The sequence below is a fragment of the Sebastes fasciatus genome, chromosome 2 (assembly GCF_043250625.1).
Source record: "Sebastes fasciatus isolate fSebFas1 chromosome 2, fSebFas1.pri, whole genome shotgun sequence".
In the NCBI taxonomy this organism is placed as follows: Eukaryota; Metazoa; Chordata; class Actinopteri; order Perciformes; family Sebastidae; genus Sebastes; species Sebastes fasciatus.
This window is the reverse complement of record NC_133796.1, coordinates 2,694,779-2,716,530: the sequence shown is the minus strand read 5'-3', so window position 1 is coordinate 2,716,530 and position 21,752 is coordinate 2,694,779. Positions and strand designations below refer to the sequence as shown.

General features: G+C 42.8%; 1 protein-coding gene across 3 annotated transcripts in view; it reads right to left on the bottom strand.

Moving 5' to 3' along the window:
• LOC141781527 (SH3 and multiple ankyrin repeat domains protein 2-like) overlaps positions 1-21,752 on the bottom strand; it is a 231,139-nt gene that overhangs the window by 56,374 nt on the left and 153,013 nt on the right. For all 3 annotated transcript variants that reach the window (XM_074657353.1, XM_074657358.1, XM_074657364.1), the window contains 4 exons: positions 21,115-21,228; positions 13,526-13,607; positions 7,009-7,091; positions 1,745-1,869 (listed from right to left, as the gene is read on the bottom strand). In XM_074657353.1, the coding sequence (XP_074513454.1) occupies positions 1,745-1,869; positions 7,009-7,091; positions 13,526-13,607; positions 21,115-21,228 (404 nt within the window). The remainder of the gene's footprint in view (positions 1-1,744; positions 1,870-7,008; positions 7,092-13,525; positions 13,608-21,114; positions 21,229-21,752) is intronic.

Sequence of the window (21,752 nt, the reverse complement as noted above, 5' to 3'; positions counted from 1 at the left end):
TCTATCTTAATGGAAGACCAAATTAAAAAATCAATTATATAATAGAGCAACAGATAGAGCCAGAGCAACACGACCTCCTCTCCATGCCAGATAGGTAGAGCCAGAGCAACACGACCTCCTCTCCATGCCAGATAGGTAGAGCCAGAGCAACACGACCTCCTCTCCATGCCAGATAGATAAAGCCAGAGCAACACGACCTCCTCTCCATGCCGAATAGATAGAGCCAGAGCAACACGACCTCCTCTCCATGCCAGATAGGTAGAGCCAGAGCAACATGACCTCCTCTCCACGCCAGATAGAGCCAGAGCAACACAACCTCCTCTCCATGCCAGATAGGTAGAGCCAGAGCAACATGACCTCCTCTCCACGCCAGATAGATAGAGCCAGAGCAACACGACCTCCTCTCCATGCCAGATAGGTAGAGCCAGAGCAACATGACCTCCTCTCCACGCCAGATAGATAGAGCCAGAGCAACACAACCTCCTCTCCATGCCAGATAGGTAGAGCCAGAGCAACACGACCTCCTCTCCATGCCGAATAGATAGAGCCAGAGCAACACAACCTCCTCTCCATGCCAGATAGGTAGAGCCAGAGCAACACGACCACCTCTCCATGCTGAATAGGTAGAGCCAGAGCAACACGACCACCTCTCCATGCTGAATAGGTAGAGCCAGAGCAACTGTTCATGACAATCAATGTCTGTATTTTAATGTAATGTATTTTACGAAATTCCTTTTCCGTTCGTTTTCCTACGAATGTCCAGCGACACGTGTCAATTTCTGCTCGCTACATGCATACAGTCTTTTCAAAATAAATTTCCGCCTTCAAAGGAAACAACTTCCTTAGGTTTAGGCAACAAAACTACTGAGTTAGGTTTACGAAAAGCTCATGGTTTTGGTTAAAATAACTCCCGAAGCGGCGTAACTTAAGTACATAAGTTACGTGACAAATATATCAAAGTTGACTTCTGGTTTCACATGGGACACGATCTCCGACCCACCCGTCCACCCCGACCTCCTCCCTACGCAGTGTTTACTGCTCTATTTCCTGGTTGACAATTACGTTGTGGGATATACATGAATTAGAGTGCATTGCTTTTTGTAGGTATAGCTACAGTGCAACAGTGTATGGGAACAGTCTCACAGTCTGCACGCTTCAAAATGCTTCCTTCCATCCACAAGTCACTAACCCAATCACAAGTGGCAGGAGTCTGCTGTTGCTTTAATTGCATTCAATTAATTAAAATTAAATCTGACGATTTCACAGTAAAGGTTTGCTAAAACTGTTTCAAATTAAGAGGCACTAGTGTATAATAAAGTTCTCACAATTGTCTTCAATGAGCACATACAAGTGAGCAATAAAACATCCAAGAACATCCCTGAACTCAGCACATACAACCACACTTTGCTCATTAGGATTCAAACTCAACTCCAAGAACACACATATTTATAGAAGACTTCAACATCAACGTCAGCTAGTTAAAGCGAGTGTACATTTAATGCTCCAGCTGACTCCATTACATCAACATCAGAATAATCTTAGCATCCTAGATTACCAACATGCAAGCAACCAGGAGCTCAAAGGCAGAACCCAACAACAGCAGCGACTGAAGCCAGAAACCAAAGCCAACATGTTTTACCAGCGTTCATAAGCACAAACCAAACACCTCAGGATTCATCATTTGCCTGACCGTGCTGGACCAAGGTTCAGTGAAAATAGGTTTGAGAAATGTAGCCGCTCTTACCTCGATGAGGAAGTCCCCCGTCCGGAGCCCCGCCTGCCATGCCACTCCTCCCTCGTCCACCGACTCCAGGTACTGCAGGGCGGGGAAGGCCGGCGTGGGAGTAAACTCCTCGATGGGCGTATCCGCTGCACAGCGACAAGGACAGAGGTCGGAAAGATTATAGAGAAAGCAAAAATGAACCGCAGTAACACAACAATACTCTGTAATGAGTTTGACAATGAAACAATGTCAACAAGGACAGTTCAGCTTTACAGGAAAACAATAACAATGTAATTAACAGCATTATTGATGGCTTTATCCCATCTAAATGCAACTAAACTAGAACTATATGATATAAGTCAAATTGTCGGCTGTGAAAACAACCTATTGGTATTTATTTCTGTGTTTAGCCTAGCTTAGCACAAAGCTATGAAGATGGAGTTAATGGTAAACATCAGGGCTAAAACGATACACCTATCTCCTGATTTGATACTATCAAGATATCTGGGTGCAGATTTGATATGTATCGCCATACGTCATACACTTCTACTGGCTTTTACTTTGGAAAATATCTAAATTAATCCAGTAAAAATGTTTGATTTTCAGCATGTATTTAGTCAGAGAAGTCAAATATATCAGTCATTGTCAGGCATTAAATGTCCAGCAGCACAAAGATCAAAGAATAAAGACATTTCCCTCACAGATTAGTGCTATTTTCTTTTTAATTATTAAGGGACATGTAATGTTTTATACTTCTGGTGAATATAATCCAATCTTATTTCCATATATGTATTTTGTTTATACAGTTCCCTTTGTTAACACCTTATTTTGAAAACCAGGCGTAGTTACTATCTTCTAACTTCTCCAAGGTGGTCTCTAGCTCTCCCGTCAGCTCCGTTCTCTTTATCCATCCATGGTCAGCTCCATCGGGGCCGTTTCAATGCAGAGAACATAGATGTCAGTATCTGGGTGCTCTACAGTCGCAGCGTCGGCCCATTTGACCACGGAGACGAGAGCGACAGCCGGATTGACCACACGTTACCGCCAGACGATAACGTTGCCTGCTAACTATTTCTGACTTTTTTTTCTGACATAATTCAGACATTTTTCAGACTTTTATTCAGACATATATCAGCCTTTTTTCTGACATATTTCGGACTTTTGTTTGAACATATTTCAACCTTTTTTGGCTTTTTTCTGATATATTTCGGCCCTTTTTTGGGAAATGTTTTGGGCCATATTTTGTACATACTTTGGCATTTTTTCGGGCTTTTTTTCGGAAATATTTCAGCCTTTTTTAAAATAATTTTCAGACATATTTCGTCTTTTTCTGACTTTTTTCAGCCTTTGTTCTGACATACTTTTTTAGAAGTTAGCATGCAGCTTTAGCCGTGATGTCTAGCTCTGCTTTTCCTGTCAATGTGTTTCCATCCTTTACTGGATGTGTAGTGTTTACCACGCTGGATTTAACATGTGAAGGTGCAGGTCGTATCCACGCTGACTCTCCGATGTTTTTCTACTTTCTTGTTTTGGCTCGCTGAGGTTTGTTTTGGTTGACGGATATGGAACGGATATGAAGTCATGTTACTCAGACTACAACAATAAAAGCAGTAACTTCCTTCTACCTCCACATAGACTCGTGAAGCAAATATATCGATTCTGTCTTTAAAAATTTCAAAATCATAAAAAAATAATTGTGATACATAGGTGAATCCATTTATTTTCCCACCCTTCATAAACATACGGCTTCCAGCAACTCCAAAACTGTCGCATTCATCTGTCTTAGCTTGCGTATTTATTTTATTTTCATGTCATATAATACAGACTGTAATTATAAGGAGGGGAGGGAGGGAGGAGAGAAAACCTTCCTGTCAGCCTTCTAGCTGTAATTCTGACTTGGGAGATATCAGGCTGCAAAGACTTAACTGGCAGTTCAATCTAAATAAAAATCCAATATTAACTCTAATACATTCAGTTCAGCTAATTAAAAATGAATTAGACACGCCGTGTTTCTATCTCACTTTCACTTGTTAATGAACTGCTACAAATACGCAACACAATAGCTCATTTTGCCTGTTTACATGGTGTGACTCTCTCTCTCTCTTCACCATGGACGTACATGTGGTAACACGGTTAGCGAAGCAAAACCATCTCTGGATAATTGATGCCTGAAAGAGGAGGTTTTCCCATCGCAACACTGAGAGGATGCAGCATTAGCTTCCTGACTAACAGCAGCTGGACCTGATCCTTAGAGAGGGACACCCAGGTGTGCTGCTGACAACATGTCATGTGTAAATATAGACGTTTTCGGACATATTTTTGTTGTTGTGTCACTTTTGATGGAGGCTGACAGTTTCCTCCTGCTTCCAGTGTTTGTGCTAAGCTAACGTTGCTAGTTTGTAACACACAGAAACTCACCAGAATAAAGCAGATATATACATCTTAATCTGATTGACAACAAACAAGCATTATTCCCAAAGTATTCCTTTAATAAATTATAATATTTTTAAAAAGTCTGTGGTGTCAGAAAGGACTTGCTTTGTGGGAATTCTCATGAGATATTCAAGAGTCTCTGTGCACCTTTAAAAATCCATTTGTGTTTTTTTAGGATATTTAATGAAGGAGAGGGAACAGACAGCTTATTGATTAGCGTTGTTTGATGGAGTCTGCTGTCTCTGATCAAATATGTATCAATAACCTGTTACTGTAATTAAATGTTTTTCTCCTCAAATGTTTTCAGAAACATCTCATAGTGCACTGTTTAGCTGTAAAATGAGAAAGTTTGTGACCCAGCAGCCATGTTGAGATCCGCTGAGGAAATACCAAGCACCGCCCACCAGCCGGAGCACAGCCAATAGGAACGCTTTCTCTCTATCTCTCCCTGAAATGAGCTGTGATTGGCCAAAGTCTCCCGTCACGGGCTAGATTTCTTAAAGGTTCCATATCGTGCTCATTTTCAGGTCCATACTTATATTTTGTGTTTCTAATAGAACATGTTTACATGCTGTAATGTTCAAAAAACACATTATGTTCCTCGTACTGTCGGCCTGAATATACCTGTATTTACCTTTCTGCCTGAAACGCTCCGTTTTAGCGCATTTCAACGGAATTGCAATGGAATTGCGTTGCTAGGCAACAGCTTGGGTCCATGTTTACTTCCTGTCAGCTGATGTTATTTACATACACTGCAACAGGAAATAAACTGGGACACATTTAGAATGTTTAAAACTGTGTAATGGTCTAAATATTGTATATTTGTGACATCACAAATGGACAGAAATCCTAACGGCTCATTTCAAACGCACAATTTCTGAATACGGGCTGCTGTGTGTGTTTCTCCGTATATTGAGCGTTTTGATAGCTTAACAGTATTTATAAAGCACTTAAACCTGCTTTATAATGTAAAAGACCTGAAAATCTCACTTTTACAATATGGGACCTTTAAAGTCTGAAAACAGAGCCATGAGGAGGTGCAGAAGTCTCTCTGAGAACACTTGAATTACAATATGCTGATAAAGGTTATTATGACATTTTTTGCCCAATGATGCCAAAAACTTGTTGCCTACTGAAGCTTTAAGTGCCCGTTGTTGTTTTTGCTCCAATCTTTTTGTAGGTAATGTATGTTTCAGTATGTTTCAATGAGAAAAACAAAGGTTGCAAAGTTGTTTTACTCAGCGAGATGAGATGATGAAGAGTAGCATCTGTTGCCATAAGTAACAGACATAAAAGTTGATAAGCGATGTTGGATATTTAGGATTTCCTAAAGCCTAGTTAGGGCTTGCTCCTGTAATACCAAATTGGGAAAAGATCTTAGATTCTTCCTTCGTTAAGACTCAAAGAGAGGAAGATTGTGTGATATGACCCCAGTTTAACCGTCCAGCCTGTACTGTACAATGGCTACATTCTCTCCACACACACACATGCTCTCAGCCCATCCTCCCTCTCTCGCTCTCGGGAAGGTTAAAGAATATTGCGGCGGGGAGAAACCAGTGGTGACAAGTGACACTTCCTATAAACTCATCCTCCTACCGGAAGACACAGCCCGGGAGCGCGTATAGAGAGGGTTTGGTGGGGGTATTTACATGATGTGATGTTTCTTTAGGTATGTGACATTGAGATGGAGACAGAGAAGAGAGATAGAGAGAGAGATGGATGGAGAGCAAAAAAAATACAGCAGAGATGCAGAGAGCAGAAGAGGATGTAAGCTTATGTGACAGCTCGAGCATCAGTGAGTGTTTGTGTGTGTGTGTTCACCCCCGTGCAGGATAAGCTCGGCTGGGTCAGTTCCCCGGGGTGATAGCAGAGTGTGTCAGAATGACTAGAACATTCCTCTTGTTTTTCCAAAGCCAAATCCCTCTTTCTCTCTCTCCGTCTCTGCCTCCCCCCTCTTCCTCTCTCTCTCTGTATACGTCTTCAAAAACAGAACGTACTAAATTTACCTCTCGACAGTAACTACGGCGGCGTTAGACCAATTGAACCGCACCGCACAGTTGTGGAATGCAACGTGGATTATGACATGGCGAGAATCGTCATAGAAACCGACGCAGCAGCTCAAACTGGCTATTTTTAGAGCCAATCTCACGGCCTGCATGGTGAAATATCAAACAAACTGCCACGGATGGATAGATAGGCCACTCGTATCACAGCAACTCATGATGATGATGATGATGTGGTGGGAAGAGGTAGATGATGCTGGCTGGCGCTGCGAGGCAGGCAGGTACTCGACAAACATAAAACCTGTTTAGCAGATTTGGATTTCTTCTCGATGATGTCATATTACAGATGTTTACGTCAGAGCAAAGAGGTGGATTAAACCTTTTACAAAAACGTGAATATAAAAATGTGCAGCCCTGATGACAACACAGTGATGCCATCAGTGTGTGTGTGTGTGTGTGTGTGTGTGTGTGTGTGTGTGTGTGTGTGTGTGCACGGGGCTCCAGGGGAAGTCACAATAAAGTTGCTTTCAAATGTATTTTGATAGCAGAACTTATTTGCATGTTTTTGCATGCTCTTGTTGGAGGATGGAGGATGGAGGGGGCTACAGCATCACTCCATGCACTCTCTCTCTCACACACACACACACACACACACACACACACACATACACAAAGCTCTATAAGATGCTGCACATTAAATAGCACCAGAGAACATTATGCAAGTATAAGTGCATATGTTGAATCTTGGTGGTATGATTAGTGCTATAGGTTGTGTTAGAGGAGACTGATGCTGATTTTTGGAGAAAAAAAAAAGCACAAAAAAGTGAATAAATGAATAAATGTTCCTACCTTTAGCCCCTCGCAGGACGAAGCCAAATCCCTCATTCTCCTTCTTCTGGAGCACCACGGTCTTCTCGTCCACCACGCAGTCACTGTGGAGGAGATGGCGAGCAGAGCGCCCGTTAGCACAGCCCATCATCCGCAGCATGGCCACGGACGCCCTGCCCGAGTGGAGGTTCATGCTGCTGGAGGAGAGCTAGTCCTAGTCCTAGTCCTAGTCCTAGTCCGGCCAGGGCAGGGCAGGGCAACCCCGACCCCACCCCACCTCCACCTCCTCCTCCTCCTCCTCTATCTCTATCAGACGGGATGACAGCGGCCCCGGCAGCCCGGACACAGCATCTCCACAAGAGAGGAAAAAAAAGAGAAGGAAAAAAAAAAAAGGGAGACGACGAAAGAGACGCGCCTCCCTCCCTCCCTTCCTCCCTCCGCCGCCGCTGCAGCCGCTGCAGCCGCCTCTCTCTCCGGTCTGCAGCGCGGTTACCCCCGGTAACGGTGGTGCTGATGCTGCTGCTGCTGCTGCTGCTGCGACATCAGAGCTGGTGGCGGTAGCGGCTAATGGCTCATGATGAGGCGGGGAAGAAAAGCTGGAGCTCTCCGGGATGGGGGGGTGGAGGTGGTGGAGAGAGAGAGAGAGAGATGGATGGAGAGAGAGAGAGAGAGAGAGAGAGAGCCAGAGAGAGAGAGAGAGAGAGAGAGGGATGGAGCAGCAGAGCCTCGGTGTGAATGGATGGATGTCTAGGTGTGCGCTCTCTGCAATGTGCAATCAGCTACCGACTGGCTGGTGGGGAGGGTGTGTGTGTGTGTGTGTGTGTGTGTGTGTGTGTGTGTGTGTGTGGCAGAGAGAGAGAGAGATGGGTGTGTGAACGGTGGGGTGTCATATGGTCTAATTTACTGCCTGATCACTGATTGATCACTTAATTGATTAATTAATTAACATGTCTGTCCTTCTTGTTTCCCAATCAACACTTTATTAGAATCAATCTCATTTATTCCCTTTGTAAAGAAAGCTTTCATTCTAAAAGCTGCCCCCCCCCCCCCCCCTTTTTTTCTACACCAAACTTACATCAAATAACTCCATAGTGAAGACACTAAGAAACACAGATGTAGGGGTTTGTTACAGCAATATGTTTGGATACCATATATAGGTAGTAAAAGAAACTTAAAGGGACTGTTTGGAAGAATCAGAAATATCTTGTTAACAGCAACACCTGTGGCCGTTAAGTCAACGAAAGTCAGCATCGGGTTCGCCTTGTGCTCGCTCTAAATAGACATGAACGAGCATCGCTCAAAACAGTGAGGCGACACACGTCAGTTAAAAGCACAATATCACTCTATATTTCAGCTGCTTGGCAGTAATGTTAGCTGACCAGACCAAGGTCTCTCCATGAACATGATTTAGATCTGATCCTAGTGCTTTTCCTGCTTCAGCCTCCCTTTAAAGGGACTGTTTGTAACTTTTTACACACTTTTTTATTGCCAGTGTGTGAACAGGTTGTAACCTAATCTAAAAAAAGGAGACCTTCCGCGACTTTCTGGGTTTCCTCTATCAGCCTGTAGACTGCTTTTAATGTGATGAACCCGGGCCGGTTTATACCGGGAAAATACAACACATGTGAAGTCATGCACGCTCGCGAGGGTCTTTATTTTCAGCTCCGCTTACAGGGCTAACAGTGTGCAACCGTAGCTAATGTTCGGTTAGAAATGGAGTCCACACTTGCCAATAAACGACCAGCACCCCCACCACAACTCAGACTCCCAACACAAACTCCACGGAGGAACAAAAAAACTAACTCTAATATCTAGTTGAAGCTCGTCTTGCAAAACAGGAATGTGACCGACGTCGGGTGAAAACTAGGATCAACATTGGCCGGGCCTTCGATTCATGGAGGGAGCTTCGTTTACGAGCATAAGCGCAACAGGACGCTAACTGTCGTTGACTTAACAGCCACAGGTGTCAATGTCAACGAGCAGTTTCTGATTCTTACATAGAGCCCCTTTAAAGTCTAAAGAAAATCAGACGCACATAAATGTTTAACACGAAAGCCACTAATTTCTTTAACGCATTAACGCAACTTTTTAGGTTGTAGTGCGCTCAATTTTAAAGTTAAGTGAATATGCCATTTATGATCTATGATAATATGGTATCCTATGAAGCTAGAAAACCGGATGAATCCATCGGTACCAACCATGTCATACTAGCCCGTTGCTAAGGAGGTTAAATAACGCTCCAAACTGGAGGAAGGAAAAACTGTCATGGCCATTTTCAAAGGGGTCCCTTGACCTCTGACCTCCAGATCAGTGAATGTAAATGGGTTCTATGGGTACCCACGAGTCTCCCCTTTACAGACATGCCCACTTTATGATAATCACATGCAGTTTGGGGCAAGTCATAGTCAAGTCAGCACACTGACACACTGACAGCTGTTGTTGTCTGTTGGGCTGCAGTTTGCCATGTTATGATTGGAGCATATTGTTTTATGCTAAATGCAGTACCTGTGAGGGTTTCTGGACAATATCTGTCATTGTTCTGTGTTGATAATTGATTTTCAGTAATAAATATATACATACATTTGCATAAAGCAGCATATTTGTCCACTCCCATGTTGATAAGAGTATTAAATACTTGACAAATCTGTCATCATCAATCAATCAATGTGTGATTAATTTGCGATTATTCACCATTCAATATTTGAACCGATTGACAGCTCTAACATAAACTAATTGTCTACAGGAATACTCTATTATTGTAACTTTTATAGGCTATAACTAGATAGATCTGCATGTCTGGATTAGCTCGGGGGCAAAAAATGTGGTAATCAAATTACCAAAAACCCGGGTAAAATTATCCTCTTTGCCTGCCTAAACAAATGTTTATAGCTAATAACTTCAGATTTATTTTAGATGTATTTGTTAAAGTCAGCAGTCAGCCTGCAACTGCAGCTTGAAATGAATATATTACAAAATGCATATGACATTATGTCTCCCATTTCCTCCCTTTAACTAACAATAATAGCAGCTGTGTGTTGCTGTTGTGTAGCTATATGAGGAATCCTCCATATGGTGATGACGCTTCTACAGAAGGATTAATCCAAAATTAAAGTCTTGACTCAGCAGTAAACTGTCTAATCTTCCCCCGGAGCTCAGAATATGTCAACCAGGAACAGCTTTTTTTTTCTCCCGCAGGTCGCTTTTTTTTTGGAATAATAATAATAATAAAATGGTACGTTCCATCCTCTCATTTCCCTGCAGTAATCATGGCCGGGCCTGGCGTGCTGACACTGATCAGAGTCATGTGATAAGAGCTGGGGAGAGGTGCAACTCAAAAGGCCAAGTTTGAGCCATCCTGAGGTGTTTGCGGTAAAGGGTGCATCATTCAGCTTATATTAGGAGGAAGGATTACACTGAAAAGACACGTGGGATGAGAGAGAGAGAGAGAGAGAGAGAGAGAGAGAGAGAGAGAGAGGGGAGAATAAAGAAGGAGAGAGAGGTGCGACTGCCATCCTAGCAACAGTTCCCTTAGCAACGCAATCTGTCTAGAGAGGAAGAAGGCCCGCACTGCTGACACACTGAAGGTTATCTCCCAGCATTCCCTTACACACACACACACCAACACACACACATACGCATACACTCTCTGGCCCGTAGTGGGCGGCCGCTGGTAATCACACCCTCATCGCCCCAAATCTGACACGGTGGCAGCATCAATAGGTCAGCGCGCCGCAGCGTGCACAAACGGGCTTTGACAGTTTATCGAAGGTGTCATCTTGTTCAACAAGTGATGAGACGAGGGCGGTGGGGTGGGGGGCTGCTCTATCAAAACAAAGTGGAGCGTGCAGGATGTGGGACATGCTGTTGGACAGGCTGTACGGGGGATGAAGTGGAAGCTTTCCCCGGGGACCACGCTGCCTCAATCTGGGCTCCAAACGTGGGAGTCTGCCGTGTATTTATAGTCTAGAGGAGAGAGAGGGTCTGTATGCGACGTAATCAGTCAGACCATTCATCTCCTGCTGTCCACGTGAAACTTTTTATTGGAGTTTGGAGGTCTGGCTCAAGGGCACGGTGGTTACCGAGCTATTATGCTGCATGACTGATGGCTGCTGGAGGAAATTGTGATGCACAGTAAACTATCAGTCATCGTGGACGAGGACGAGGGCTTCTAACCTCTCAATGGCATGCTTTGAATGCGGCCAGCGTACTCTGGCTCATTCCTCCGCACGCTTTCATTTGTGCCGTGTGCCGTGTGACTCTACGACGACTCCTCCGGGTGCCGGCGTCATCAGCGTTTTTCTCTCAGACGGCAGAGAGCTGATGCATCATGTACAGAAATCCACATCTGGCTTTCCTAACCTCTCCTTCTCACCCTCGCCGCTGCTGACTGAGGCAGCGGCGAGGGATCGTCTGTCCACGAGTCAGATTTGAAGAGTCATGGAAAAGATGCCGAACACCGTCTCAGTGCAAAGGTTTGAGTTGTCAGGTCAAAGCTTTCAGTCTTACACCATCATCAGGACATGCAGCGTTGAAGAGTCAGCAACAAACACATGGGAACATTTCTACTGCTGCCACTATAAAAACAAAATGCTCTATTTCCTAAAATGTGTTACAAGAAAACTCTTTCTCATAATAAGATCTTTTTTATTAAATATAGAAGGCTGCAATGATTAAAATTGGAGGAAATCTACTCTGTCAAACAGGTGTGAGGTGAAAATCTGGCTGAAATGCCCCCAGCTTAGATTTGTTTTTATGATTACACTTCATGTCTGATTAGCTTTCCTCATAAGACAATCAGCGCGTTTTCATCCCAACTCGTCACATACTGACGCTCTGTCCGACCCCTCGGCGTCACTTTTTTTGCTTAGGTTCAGGCAACAAAACTACTACAGTTAGGTTTAGGAAACATCAACATGGTTGGGCTTAAAACTATTACATTTGTACAGTGTGTTCTTTAAAGTCACATCTTTAGTCTACGCAACAATTCACACTGGGCCAACCAGCCTCCGTCGCTGCACCGGGTGACAGATGGTTCACCTTGACCCATATTGGACACTTAACTGTAAAGACACCTTCCAGCATGTTCAGAGTCCTGCCCGAAGAAATTCAGCAAAGTAATGAGGGAAATGTCACGCTGTCCTTCGCAGCCTTATCACCACACACATTTTAGATATTACTACACGGGCCTGACATTTTGTCTCGCAGTGCAGAGAGAGCAGAAGTAATTTAAAACTGACAAAAAGGCCACTGTGTGCCCAACAGTAGTTACTGTAAATCTCCTCCATCACTTTGGTAGAATAGATATCAGAGCATGTTTGCTATGTTGGATCCTAAAGAAATGATTTACAGGACTTCACAGACTCCAGGCTTCAGATGTACATTACCATCTTGTGGAAGCCTGTTTCATTAGTTGATGACAGACTGTCGGGTAAGAATCATTAAAAAAGGAATGACGATGACATTGACCAGGACTTAAAATGATTCTAAAATGATGTTTCTGGACAATATCTGTCATTGTTTTGTGTTGTTCATTGATTTCAAATAATAAATATATATATACATTTACATAAAGCAGCATATTTGTCCACTCCCATGTTGATAAGAGGATTAAATACTTGATAAATCTCACTTTAAGGTACATTTTGAAAAGACAAAAAATCGTGCAATTCATTTCCGATTCATCGCTATTAAATATGGATGATCATGCGATTAATCGCAATTAAATATTTTAAACGATTGCCAGACCTAGATATTACATGAATGGATTATTTCTTAATATATTCATTGATATATTTCAAGCATTTTAGTGTCTTAACACCTATATAGGTAGTTTAATCTATAACCAGGCATCAATATCATATATGTTGAGTGTAAAAACGGAATCTTTAAAGTAATTAGTAACTATAGCTGTCAGATAAATACAGTGGAGTAAAAAGCACAATATTGACCTTGACCTATGAAGAAGCAAAAGAAATGGAAAAACTCAAGTACAAGTACTTTAAAATTGCAGTAATGTATTTAGCTCTACAGCTGCTGCATGCCTGATGATGACGGACGGATGACCTGGTGTGATCAAACAACCCAGAGCTCATTCATGCTCCTGCTGAAGGACGTTCAGCTCACGTGGGATTGAGTCTTCTAATTGTTCACGCTGGAGAATATACACGCGCTGTCTTTCTCTCTCTCTCACACACACATCCATCCTTGTTTCTTATGCATTGAAGTGACAGAAGAGGAGAGTCGAGCAGAATAACTTAAGAGCGGAAGACGGTGAGAACCTTTAGATTCAACGTCAGGTACCATTAGACGGGACGTTCTCACTTAGCTGAAAGGACACGATTGCATCCTAAGTCCTCTCTTCCTACTACTATTTTTCACTTTTCCACACTCAGGAACAGAGGAGAGGTTTCCATCAACTGACGATTTAAAACCAAACAGGTCGACATAAAGACTTTAAATTTAACAGAAACATTTTGAACCAATCAAAAAGCTTTAAAGATTGTTGTGTTGAATGTTTACTATGCGTGTGAGGTCTCACCTGGAGGCATCGAAGCTGTCGTAGGAGCCCACGGTGTAGTGTCTGAAGAGCTTCCGTCTGTCAGCGCGGTCCGCTCGGGAATCTGCCAAAACACAGCAGAGTCAGATCAATACCTACATCCCATTTGTGACCGATAACGGCAGTTTACAAATCACCGCTGTAGGGAGGAGAGGCGTTCTGTGGACGGTGAAACTGTTGACAAATAGCACTTTACAAATGCTACCACACATGAGACTGAGCCGCCTCCTAAAGGATACAACCCAATAACACTTCAGGACATTTGAACTTTTGTCATGTTAAGTGTTTTTTTGGGAGAATTATCAATAAAGGAGAAGTTACACCTGTCCTCACACTGTCAATATATACATGCAAACAGGGTCTGAAATGAACTCTTTTCACCGTCTGCCACTCAGAAACTTTATCTGCCGATTTTGAAATCTCTGCGCTAAATGAAGGTATAACATTTTAGATCTGATGTCATTCAATGTTTGATATATTTTACTTAAAAAACATTATATACACGGTAAATAACAGTGTTCGAGTGTACTGTACTTTGTGAACGAGTTAATAAGCAGCTCCCTATTTACACATCCAGCAGACACAGAGCAAAAGAGCCCTTGGAGTCAAATATTCACTCTTGTCTGCTCTGTTTTATGTCCACTTTCTTCACCAGCTAGCTGCTAACTTTGTCTATCTGCGGTCCGTTGCAGGGCAGGTAACACACAATGAGTTCATCACAGCTGTTCAGCTGCTGGTCGACCAGAGCAGAGTTACTGTGCTGAAAAAACAAATGCAGTTTTGTTTTCTACTATTATTATTTCTTCAAAGCATGATTGCTACAGACACATTCAGATTTATTATATATATATTTTTTTACATGCTTTTATGTTTTTTTTCTATTTTCTATTCATTTTCTTTATTATTTCAATCATTACTTTGAATGTATCTTATATTTTTATATTTTCATTTACTCATTATTAAAGTTATTATTTTTATGTACTTAAAGTATATTTGATACAAGGATAGGTCCATTAGCAATAAAATATACAGTAATTACCACATTTATTTTCTATAATTATCAATTTCTTATGTTTTTTTATTTTTCTGGTTTCAATATTTGTTTTAAAAACAAAAAAGAAATGTTGATACACGTTGAATTTGAATTGTAAAAAAACGGAAGTGATATTTGTTTTATGTATATTTAAAATCTACAGTGAATTATATAAATATTTACCGATAATTTGAGTCAATCAGTGATTGAAGACAAGAAATATGGGCTCCTAAAACTGTCAGCGGCTCCCGTCTGACATCAATCAATAAAGATTGAGAGGAGTGTTTAAACAAAGATCCAGAGGGTGGCAATATTGGCTAATAAATGGGGGAATAAGAGACTTGACCGTTTAATCTACAACTGCAAAAAGGTGTTTGTAACATTGGCAACATGTTGAGGGTGAAAACAGAAGCTGAACACGTTGAGTATCCAGGACACATTTAGTCAAACGCTGGTATCAATAAAGTGAATGAGATCCTCCTCCTTTATCTGCCTCCCTTTAATCTACCATTCCACTATTAAACGGTAGATTTTCACCGGCTAAAGAAAGCAGAAAAGATCAGGTTTTATATATAAATAAAAAAGTACAGTTTAAACACAAACATGACCTCCGGAGTGAAGATCTATCTATCCGTCCTACTCGGCACCGTCTCCTCTCTTTCCATCCCTCCTTCACATACTCTCTCTCACACCAGCTGTCACACTTTCACAGAAACTCCATCTCCTCTGATCCGGCTTAGATCTTGTCATCTTTGCAGGAACATTTATTTCTCTCCCCCACTCCCTTCCTCCTCCTCCTCCTCCTCCTCCTCCTCCTCCTCCTCCTCCCCTGACTCTATGTCCACAGTGTCAGATCGGAGGAGGGAGGGAGGAGGATGTGGCTGGAAGAAGATGACCGACCAATAGAGATGAAAAATGGAGCTTTGTTTTTTTACAGAAAAGGAGGGAGGGAGGGGAAGAAAGAAAATGGAGAGAGAGAGAGAGAGAGAGAATAGTATATCCACAACATCACACTGCATAGCAACTGCTGTCTGACTGCAACCAGCTGGTTTCTATGGTCACAGATCAATAGAGATGCTGCATGTGTGTGTGTGTGTGTGTGTGCATAACTGAAGGTGAACATAAAGCATGATGTTTGTGTGAAAATGTGCATGTTACACTACATCTGTGTCTTTGTTCTGTGAGCTGTTTATCCTGCGAGCATGTGTATAATCGTGTGTGTGGATTGTGTCGGGGATCTGGGCCCCTCTGGGTTCCTCTTCCAGGTCTTTATTTTTTCCTCCTCGCTTCTTTCACTCGTATCTCACCTAGCGACGCGAGGGAGAAGATGCGAAAATGAGATGGAGGAATCTGCGCGACGCATTATTTGTCAGATGGGACATCACTCAGTCCGTCCTCCTCCTCCTCCTCCTCCTTCTGAAACAACATCATTACCTGCAGTGTGACATGTTGCACAGCTTCATCACCTGTCACTGGAATCGTAACGATGGATGTCTCTGCACGGAGTTTTGTTTTGCTCAGATTATTATTGCTGTTGTACTGGAAGCTGCCGTGGAATATCTTGTCTGTGTGTTCAGTTGATTTTATTGCAGAGCTGTCAATCGATTAGAACATTTTTTATCAGTTCTAAATGAACCTTAAAGGGAGATATGTCCAGTATTTAATCCTCTTATCAACATGGGAGTCGACAAATATGCTGCTTTATGTAAATGTATGTATATATTTATAATTGTAAATCAATTAACAACACAAAACAATGATAAAAAACAACAACCCTCACAGGTACTGCATTTAGCATAAAACAATATGCTCCAATCATAACATGGTAAACTGCAGCCCAACAGGCAACAACAGCTGTCAGTGTGTCAGTGTGCTGACTTGACTATGACTTGCCCCAAACTGCATGTGATTATCATAAAGTGGGCATGTCTGTAAAAGGGAGACTCGTGGGTACCCATAGAACCCATTTACATTCACACATCTGGAGGTCAGAGGTCAAGGGACCCCTTTGAAAATGGACATGCCAGTTTTTCTCGCCAAAATTTAGCATAAGTCCATTATAACTACTTCACAGACACAGAGTGGAGAGACGACCTCAACTCAACAACACTACCTCATGACAAGTAACTGCGGCAGTGCTACTGCAGGGCTGAGTTTTCTCTCCCATTCTCCAGGAAAAGTGCGGTGGCAACGCGCTTTGAGTTCAGGCTGGTGCACGCCAAGGGTAGAGTACGAGCAGGGAGGCAGGGAGGCATCTGATTGGTTCTTTCCAAGCGGACCGCGAGGCAGTGATCGGTAGACGTTTTTACAGGATTACAGAAGCTACAGATGACGGCTCTTTTCCGGTCCTTTTGCAGAGCTCATCAGTAATGGATCGCTGTCGGGTTGTAAAGACCATTTCAACCAATAGAACAGATAGTGGAGACTGGAGAACATCGTCAACCCGGCCTTTAATCATGCTGTTCTCATCCACTGTTTGTACTTTTACCTACAAAAAGTAATGCATTGTAATTGTAACACGCAGGGCTTCTGCTAAGGAAGTCAGGTGACGTAGTATAAAGAGCGACACAGTCTATGTAGGGAGGAGGTCGAGGGATGGATCTAACAAACACAGGACTCACCCAGGAGGCCGCTGTTAGTGTCCCGTGTGAAACCAAGTCAACATTGGCTTATTTTACCTTCCTTTTGTTATGCAACTGACGTGCTTCACCAACGCCAACGTGCTTAAGTTACATAACTAGCGTAGCTTTTAACCCAAACCACAATGTTCTCCTAAACCTAACCAACTAGTCTTGTTGCCTAAACGGGTTCTGCACTGTTCAGACATTCATGTTCCCCTCAGCATGAACTGTAATCGCTGTGGTGATCCTCTGACTATTCATCTCGCGCCACCAACAGGTCAACATGTCGTCCAATGGTCTGGTTTATGACCAAATACCTGCAGAGCTGAAGACATTCCCATCAGCCTCAGCTGCGCTCTGTGTTTACTGCTAACGAGCTAACTATTGATTAGCCTGATTTTACTCGACTCGTGGTGAACATCTGCAGAATTTAAATGTTTTAAATCCTGATTTGATGATTGTAAATCCCCACAGCTGGATCACGGAGCGGGCCCCAGATGCCTGGGGGGAATATAATGTTGTTATGTATAATCTGCAGTTAATGGGTAACTGGAGGTGAGATAAGATAAATTAAGATAATCCATTATTAGTCCCACAGCAGGGGAATTTACAGTGATGGGGTGCATGCACAATGCACATTGTTGTACATTATCCTGCTTATTACACAGCTACTTACTTAAAAAATCTATAATTTGACACAAAAACGGTCCTCCAGAGTCCGACATCAGCTGTTATAAAGAAATAACAGACCATAGAACGCCGTGATTGACCAATCAGAATTGAGTATTCAACAAAGCCGTGTAATAATTTACTGTCATTTCTTCCAACATAACCTGTGTGTGCAAAACAAAATGTGAATTATTACTGCACATTATTGTATTCATCTTTTACAGCCTCATCAGATCAGCAGCAGCATCCAATTTGTAAAATAATGACCAGCGCAGCGAGTCCAGCTGATGCCTTCTGATGCTGAGTAAATACAGCATGCACGGTGTGATATAACAAACACTTTCTAACACACATTATGCATCCAACCAACACATGATGAGCCCCACCGCTGTGGCGTGGCGGGAAAAACTGAGAATTAGATTTTCCCAAAACATCAGACTGATAGACAGCAAACATGAAGTTGATGATATTCATGATTTTATAGCATGCTGCCCTTGAGTCTGTTTAAAGTGAGAGTCCACTGATTCTACACGCGGCTGTTTGCAGGTGTTGGAGAGTACTTTTGACTCCAGAGGAGCTCCGGTAAGTCTTTGTTTTAACTAAAGAATGAGCATCCATTAGTCAGCTGGCATTGATCATACTTTGTGAGTAGGGGCCGACAAATTCTTCTACTGTGATTTACACGTTATTTCGAGACATGCTGTTTGGAAGATATGATTGATTTTTCCTTTCAGTTTCTCTAATTCATTATAACGTCTTGAAATGTACTCAGATGGAAACCTGCTGTTGTAGTCAGCCTCCTTCTCAGTGAGGTTAGAGGATTCACTCTCAGCTCAGTTACTCACAGAAAAGCTTTCAGCTAAATCTGCAGCGCTGGCTTTCTGGTCTGGGAGGCTGGAGCCCCCCCCCGACACCACTATACCTGCTTAACCACTGAGCTGTGTGTGTGTGTGTGTGTGTGTGTGTGTGTGTGTGTGTGAGTGTGTTTCCCATACATACTATAGCTCCTCAAGTGCTCTCCAGGGTCCAAACCTGAACCCTAACAAAGCATGTCTAAGCAGGGCTTAATCCTGCTGCATCACATCTATTGAATTAGAGGGATTAGAAGCTAAAGGTGTTTAAGTTACAATCTGAATGTGTGCGTGTATGTGTGTGTGTAAAACCCTGATAGGTAGCACACTGCACATCTGAGAAAGGGAGAAGGTAACTACTGTAAGGATCATCTGAACCTTGCATATAAATGTCAGGTATTTCGGGCTGTATGGTACGACGGAGTATCAGGGCCACACTGAGTGAAAAAAAAATCGGAGATTTCGGGAATAAAGTCGTAATATTACGAGAAAAAAGTCGTAATTTAATTAAAATAAAGTCATAACTTTACGAGAAAGAAAGTCGTAATATTACGAGAATAAAGTCATAACTTTATGAGATAAAATGTAATGTCCTCCTCCTCTAAAGAGTCAGTTTCCTCCAGCAGGTCCGTGTGTTTCTTTCTGCAGAATAAACTCAGTTTCTTTCACAATCTTTTCCAGGTCCTGATCCTGATGATAATGTGCTGCTGATGAGCCCAAAGATTAAGTAGATATAGTATGTAGAATAAAGTATTTGGTTATTTGTGAAACTCAAACTAAAGTAGAACTTCACAAGATGCTCCACGTTCCTCATTTTCACACTATTTCCCCTCTAAAATAACACGTACAATTACTACTTTATAATATTATCACTTTATTCTCATAATATTACAACTTTTTTTATCATAAACTTATGACTTTATTTATTATTTGGTCACTGTTCTATGGGTACCCACGAGTCTCCCCTTTACAGACATGCCCACTTTATGATCATCACATGCAGTTTGGGGCAAGTCATAGTCAAGTCAGCTCACTGACACACTGACAGCTGTTGTTGCCTGTTGGGCTGCAGTTTGCCATGTTATGATTTGAGCATATTGTTTTATGCTAAATGCAGTACCTGTGAGGGTTTCTGGACAATATCTGTTATTGATTTGTGTTGTTAATTGATTTACAATAATAAATATATTTGCATAAAGCAGCATATTTGTCCACTCTCATGTTAATAAGAGTATTAAATACTTGACAAGTCTCCCTTTAAGGTTCATTTTGAACAGATAAAACAATGTGTGATTAATTGTGATTAAATATTTGAATGGATGGACAGCCCTTAAAGCTTCACTTTGACTCAGACTAACTAGCCTCTACCTGTCATATGGAAATCATTCCTCAGTTGCCTGTTATTTCCACAATCAGCCTCAACTGTTCAGCTCCATGCAGGCCGTTCACTGCCCGTCTAATTGCAGCACACACACACACACACACACGCACACACGCGTGGCGGCCCGTGGTCTTGGCCGAGGCCTTTGAGTAGATCTCTGCGAGCCGACATACTGTGCTCCCATTTCCTGACAGGCTTTCTCTTGCAGGCAGACCTGGGGGCAATTTGGATGTGGCACAGTGTGAGAGGAGCTCCCCGTGCCAATGGCCTTGGGTTAGGCTTTAAAATAAGCCACCCAGAAGAAGGCAAACAGCGAGAGGAGAGAGAGAGAGAAGAACAAGTTGCCTCCCCCCCCCCCATCTGCCTCTATCGTTGCTGACATACTCCTAAGAGCAGGGAAGACTAGGAGAGCTGGTGGGTGTGGGGGAGTTGACTCCAGCAACACTGTGCTTTGTGATAATGTCAATAATTAAACACTGTCAGAGAATAGAATACCACGGGATGAAAACCATTATGGAACAAGGAAGAGAGCAGGACAGACAGAAGGAAGACGGGTCTTTTCTAAAAACCTGCTCCAGACAGCGCTCACTACGAGCAGCACACAAAGACGAGCGAGAGGGATCGCAAGGACAGGGAGGAATGTGATGTGTATGGGGGGACGGAGCGTGGCGTGATATGTTCATTAGCTCGCACCCAGAGGACATCAGAGCACAGCTGAGTTAGCAGGGCAATGTAGTGCTTATCTCTGTGCACCGCAGCCCGGGGAGACGGAGAGAGACCGGGAGACAAGCAGACAGAGGAGCAGAGACACATGCAGCTCATGAACTGGAGAAAAAAAGAGGCCACGTGCCATCACGCTGCCTCAGGAGCCTTCAGCGTTTAGCCTGAGCTTCTGTTCTTTGTTTCCCCCTCTCTCTCTCTTTCTCGCCAAAAAACTGGGTGATGGCAAACAGTGCGTGTCCTACATAAGTCAATGTCCCACCTCCAACCATGCGGCCCCGTGTGATTAGACTTACAGCTCCTCTCCTCGGTGGCCTTGGCCGGGATCTCCTCCACGCAGTCGGCTGGAAACCAGCCCACCTGGCCGCGGGCGCTGCCCTCCCAGAAACCCCCCTCTCCGATGCTCAGAACTGGACCGAGGGGAGAGAGAGAGAGAGAGCGGAGCAAAGTGGTCGGGAAAGTGGTACGAAGAGATGAATTCAGAGCACAGAATGAAGGAACAGAACACGGCGTCCCCAGAGATCATTTCATTTAAATTGAATAGAAAGTAACACTGAGGCAAAGGTTTCTGCTTATACAAAGTCTCCTACCATATATGAAAATTGATGCCAACTATCCCCAGAGCAGTAAAGGACGTTATAAAGGATGTAATAAACATGAGTAGCTGCTCGGTGTTTGAAATATTGCAATACAAGACATTATTCATCGTGGAGCTGATACATTTGGATGCATTTTAAACTCCCACATCTGTTAGAGGTTGTGATTAAATGTCATCCGTTAACAGTGTGAACTGCAGGAGCATCGAATGTTGACGAGCTCACAGTCTTATTAAAATGTTCTTCCAAAATCAGTTTGTGTGAAGACGTTTGTGATAAGATGTTTGGAAAATGGTCCTTTGGTCTTTATAAGGGCATTCTGAAATATTGATTTTTCT